The sequence below is a fragment of the Calliphora vicina genome, chromosome 1 (genome assembly GCF_958450345.1).
Source record: "Calliphora vicina chromosome 1, idCalVici1.1, whole genome shotgun sequence".
NCBI classification, from domain to species: Eukaryota; Metazoa; Arthropoda; class Insecta; order Diptera; family Calliphoridae; genus Calliphora; species Calliphora vicina.
This window is the reverse complement of record NC_088780.1, coordinates 25,898,196-25,903,011: the sequence shown is the minus strand read 5'-3', so window position 1 is coordinate 25,903,011 and position 4,816 is coordinate 25,898,196. Positions and strand designations below refer to the sequence as shown.

The 4,816-nt window shown below is 29.6% G+C and overlaps 1 protein-coding gene across 1 annotated transcript; it reads left to right on the top strand.

The window, feature by feature from the left end:
• The first annotated feature begins 2,522 nt into the window (after positions 1-2,522).
• On the top strand, positions 2,523-4,599 carry LOC135948846 (uncharacterized). Its single transcript, XM_065498301.1, has 4 exons — positions 2,523-2,824; positions 2,894-3,168; positions 3,489-4,180; positions 4,249-4,599. The coding sequence occupies exons 1-4, from the start codon at positions 2,723-2,725 to the stop codon at positions 4,446-4,448; spliced, it is 1,269 nt and encodes a 422-aa protein (XP_065354373.1). The 5' UTR covers positions 2,523-2,722; the 3' UTR covers positions 4,449-4,599.
• Positions 4,600-4,816: the final 217 nt, after the last annotated feature.

Genomic DNA, 4,816 nt, shown 5'->3' with positions numbered 1-4,816 from the left:
TTGTGAATACTTTTAATAGTTTTGTTAAGTTCTGATAAAAGACTTATTTCAAAATACAAATTCAAACAAAGTTTCAAATACATGTAAATTAAATATGACTCACTAAACATTTTTCTTGGATGTTCGAAAAAATACATATGTAATTTGTATTTGAATTGAAACGGAAAAATAAATACAAAAAAATATGTTAACGTGCAAAAAAAAGGAATTTCGGTTAATCGACACAAATTAATCGGTTTATTTGTTAACCGTCAAAAATTAATCGGTTAACTGTAGTACTGTAGTTTTACATGTATTTTGTTTTTGTTACAATAACAAAACACATGTTAAGTTTCCACTCAAAGTACGTGTTCGCTATAGAAAAACAGCACATAAGTTAATAATATCGGACTAATCGCTTTTGAGTAATCATTAATTATGTGGAGATAAGTCTAAAAAAATTCACAATTTGACTTAATTTTTTTTTTAAAAAAACCTCTCCATAGAATGTAATAAAGAAATTTTTGTGTATTTTTGCTATAGAAAATTTTGTGTATAACACTATTTGCAATAGAAAATTTTGTGTGTAACAGTATTTCCTAAAGAAATTTGTGTGTATAACAGTATTTCCTATAGAAAATTTTGTATATAACAGTATTTTCTATAGACAATTTTGTGTTTAGCTGAATTTTCTAAAGAAATTTGTATGTATAACAGTATTTCCTATAGCAAATTTTTTGTATAACAGTATTTTCTTTAGAACATATTGTGTATAACATTACACTCAGGTCTCGTTTTATGCGATAGATGCGTTCCAAAAAAAATCGCATAAATTGAATTCGCATAAAACGATACTCTAGCTTCATATAAAAACTAATGATTCGTTCCAAAATTCTGAAAAACCGCATAAATTCAAATTTTAATTAAAAATCCAAAGCAAAATCGCATAAAAAAATCAACAAAAATATATTTATTTAATTTACTTAAACAGTAAAAACAAAAACCCTTTAAAAAAAATAAACAAAAATATAATATTAATTCATTTATAACAGAAAAAACAGAAAATGATCCAAAAAATAAGCTAAAACATTTTTTAAGGAAATTCTGTAAATATGTATGATCAATCTGAATGACTGAATAATTGTCGGCATAGCTTAGGAATTGGTTCAACGTCACTTTCAACACTAGATGATATAATCATATTGTAAAATATCATTTTCATCACTAGAATTTAAAAAAAAATATCTAAAATTTTAAAATCTGTTAAAATTCCAAAAAAAATCGTTAATTTAAAAACCGCATAAATTTGAATCCGCATAAAACGAGACCTGAGTGTATATCGATATTGTTAAAAAATACTTATTCAGTTGTTGGAAGTGGTGAGATTGTATTAGTAAACTAATTTGTTATTTTGTTATTGTAGATTCCGTGTTTATATATTAAAGCTTTTTAAGCTTTTTGTTATCTCTCTTAAAACTGATAGTATTCTACTGTTCTCTTTCACTTCGTCTCTCTTAATCAGCGTTGCCACTCAAACAATAATTTTCATACCAAATGTTTTTATCAAAAACTACCAAAACCTACCAAATTTTAATAAAAAAAAATATGTTTATTCGAAAGATCAATACATTAACATTTGAAAATGATTTCGGACATATGGCCATCGCGACTGTTCTTGACAAAGCGCATTCTGGACGTCGAATTTTGGGCCACTTTTTCGAGCATTGCGGTATGTCACGATTAACAAGAACAATGTTGGACTTCAAGGAGTCAATTGTTACTGGTTTATCAGCATAAACCAGTGACTTCACGTGGCCCCACAGCAAATAATCGAGAGGTGTAAAATCGCACGACTTTGGAAGCCAATTGGCAGGTACAATTCTCGAAATAAAGATATCGTCTAATTTTGATTTCAATAAATCCGGATCAATGTCATCAATATTTTCAAATAAAAAATGACTGATCATGGTCTCTATTGACAATAACGCGAGCTCCGATTTAATTTTTGAAGTAATTAGGTCCGATGATGCCACCAGCGTGTAAACAGCTCCAAATGATGCATTTTTCTGGATGTAATGGAGTGTGTAGGGTGGGCTGTTGTGAATTGGTCACACCCCATATGCGGAAACAAACTCATTAAGTCAAAAATGTTCCTCATTGCTGAGCACAATTTTGCGATAAAACAATCGTCGATAAGATGCGTGAATCGATGACAGATTTTCAATATAAATTTGGATAATTTGGTAGCGTCGTTCAAGCGTCAATCTATTCATGATGATTTCACAGAGTATATTGATCATAAATATCAAAAAGTGTGCGCTTCGATCGATCGTCGATCGTTTTCGAAAGTTCTATAGGACTTAAAAAAAACCCATTATATTCCCGACTAAACAAAATATTCGTATTTAAGAAATTTGTTATATTATTGGTAGAGAGTTTTTTATTATGACTGTAATTATTTTTCTCTTGAAAATATTTACATATGTATTCAAAATTAAATTTACCTAAACAAACCAATCGAACTACCAAAACACATTTTATTAAATTAAAACTACCAATTTAAATTCAATTGGACCACAACGGCAACGCTGCTCTTAATTACTACAATTCCCAAAATATAGTGACAAACTCAAACACTATCTAAACATTTTTTAAAAAACACTGTCATCAGTATTACGTTGAATTCCCTTAATACCAGATTAAAAATCGCATGAAGTAAATTATTTCAAAACAAAGTATTAATATGAGTATCTACAATGAAGATGAATTGGTGGCTCCCAACTGGATTAATAACGATTTCTTGGAAACTGTTTTACAACAATATGAAAATAATAAACTTATAAAGGTACGTATTCGTACATAAACAAATTCCTCGGAAATATTGGAAAAATTAACCACTTTTTTAACATTTTAGCTTTTGGAGTACAGTTTAAGCCCGGCCTGTGTAAAGGGTGATCATTATGCCAGTGTTATGTTTAGATGTAAAGTTAACTATATTGTGGGTGAAGCTAATGATGCCCAGCAAAAGTCATTTATAATAAAAACTTTGCCCCTGGAAGATGGTATGAAACGTGAAATGTTAATGACAGCTAAATTGTTCGAAACTGAAATTGATATGTATAGTAATACGTTGCCGAAAATAGAGAAAATTTTAGCTGAATGTGGAGAAGCAACAAAATTATCAGCTGAGTAAGTATAAGAGACAGAGAGAGTAGTAATATTTATTTAAAGCTCAACAAATTTATGTTTATAAAAATGCTAACGATTTAAGATTTGTTTGAGTTTTCAATACAAAACAAAGATTTTTGTTTAGAAATGTGAATGATCTCAGATTGAAGTTATTTTACTTAGTAAATGCCTTTTTCTAACGACTAAAGATATTTTTGTGTTTTTCATGTAAAATATCGATATTTGATCTGGAATATAAGTGATCACTGATCATAGATTGAGAATATTAAAAGCTTATTTACAAAGTTATTAATGTTTAGAGATATTTTCACTTATTTCAGCATAATTTATCATTCCTTGGATCCACACAAAGTAATCATCTTGGAAGATCTTTGCGAATCCGGCTATGATACCGTACGCTGTCGTTATCTCACTGAAGAAGAAGTTAAAGCCGTTTATCGTAAACTTGCCAAATTGCATGCAGTCAGCCACATGCTAGGTCACAGTGAGCAGCATGAATGTGTAACCAAATACCAAGATGGTCTGTTTAGTTCATCAGCAATTATGTCAGATGATATCATAGCCAATGGTTTAAGTCAATTTATTAATGCTATAAGAACAAACGAAGAATTTAACATATATTTGGACAAGGTGCAGACAATGCAACCAGAACTGATCTACAAATGCAAGGAACTCTATAGAGCCTATCAAATTCATAAAGGCCAAGGAGATATTTTCGTTTTAAATCATGGTGATTTTCATATGAAAAATTTAATGTTTAAATTCAATGTCGACAAACAAATAGAAGATTTAATGATGGTGGATTATCAAATTAGCTGTTATGCTCCCTCAAATATTGATTTGACTTATTCCCAGTACATGCTCTTGAGTCCGGAATTGCGTTTAAGGCGTAATGAATTTATGCAGTATTATTTTGAGGAATTTCTGAGAGTTTTAAAGAAAATTAACTTTGAAGGGACATTGCCACGCTATGCCGATTTTCAGATAGCTGGTTTGAAATATAGACATTTTTGTGAGTTTTTTCTTTTTTTTTTATTAATTTATAAGAGTTTAATATAACTTTTTACTTGTTTTTTTTAGCCATTTTCCTGTTTGCTACCTTTTTGCCCATGGTAATTGGTTTTATGCTTTCATCAGCCTCGGATTTAAAGGACCATGATGCGGCCAAGTTAATGGAAAATCCAGAACTTATGATGTCTATGGTTTATCAAAATCCAGATTTAATTGAAGAAATACGCAAATTTATGCCGGTACTTTTAAGGGATGGTTATTTGGACTGAACACAAGTTTTTATAAAATTCTGAGTGAGGTAGAATTTGTCTGTAATAACACTGTGCTACAAAATAAAACAAAATAAAATATACTCGAAAATTAGTGCAGTTTGAGTTCCATGTTAAATCACTTTGCATTAGGAATTTTAAAAATATCGCATATATCGTATATGGTTCGGATAATTTTTGGTGAAAAATTAGCAATGTTCATGATTGAATAACCTTGGAACGCATCATTCGATTTTAAAAAACGTGGTGTCTTTCATACTAACATCTTCATACTTGATACCATGTCTTCACAATAAAGACTACATCTTCACATTAAAGACTACGTCTTCACATTAAAGATTACGTCTTCATATTAAAGAATACATCTT

Bases quoted from the DNA above. Each gene is read 5' to 3' on its own strand.
- LOC135948846 (XM_065498301.1), top strand. From the start codon at position 2,723: ATGAGTATCTACAATGAAGATGAATTGGTGGCTCCCAACTGGATTAAT. The intron at 2,825-2,893 runs GTACGTATTCGT...TTAACATTTTAG, and splicing joins AAAATAATAAACTTATAAAG to CTTTTGGAGTACAGTTTAAG. The intron at 3,169-3,488 runs GTAAGTATAAGA...CACTTATTTCAG, and splicing joins GCAACAAAATTATCAGCTGA to CATAATTTATCATTCCTTGG.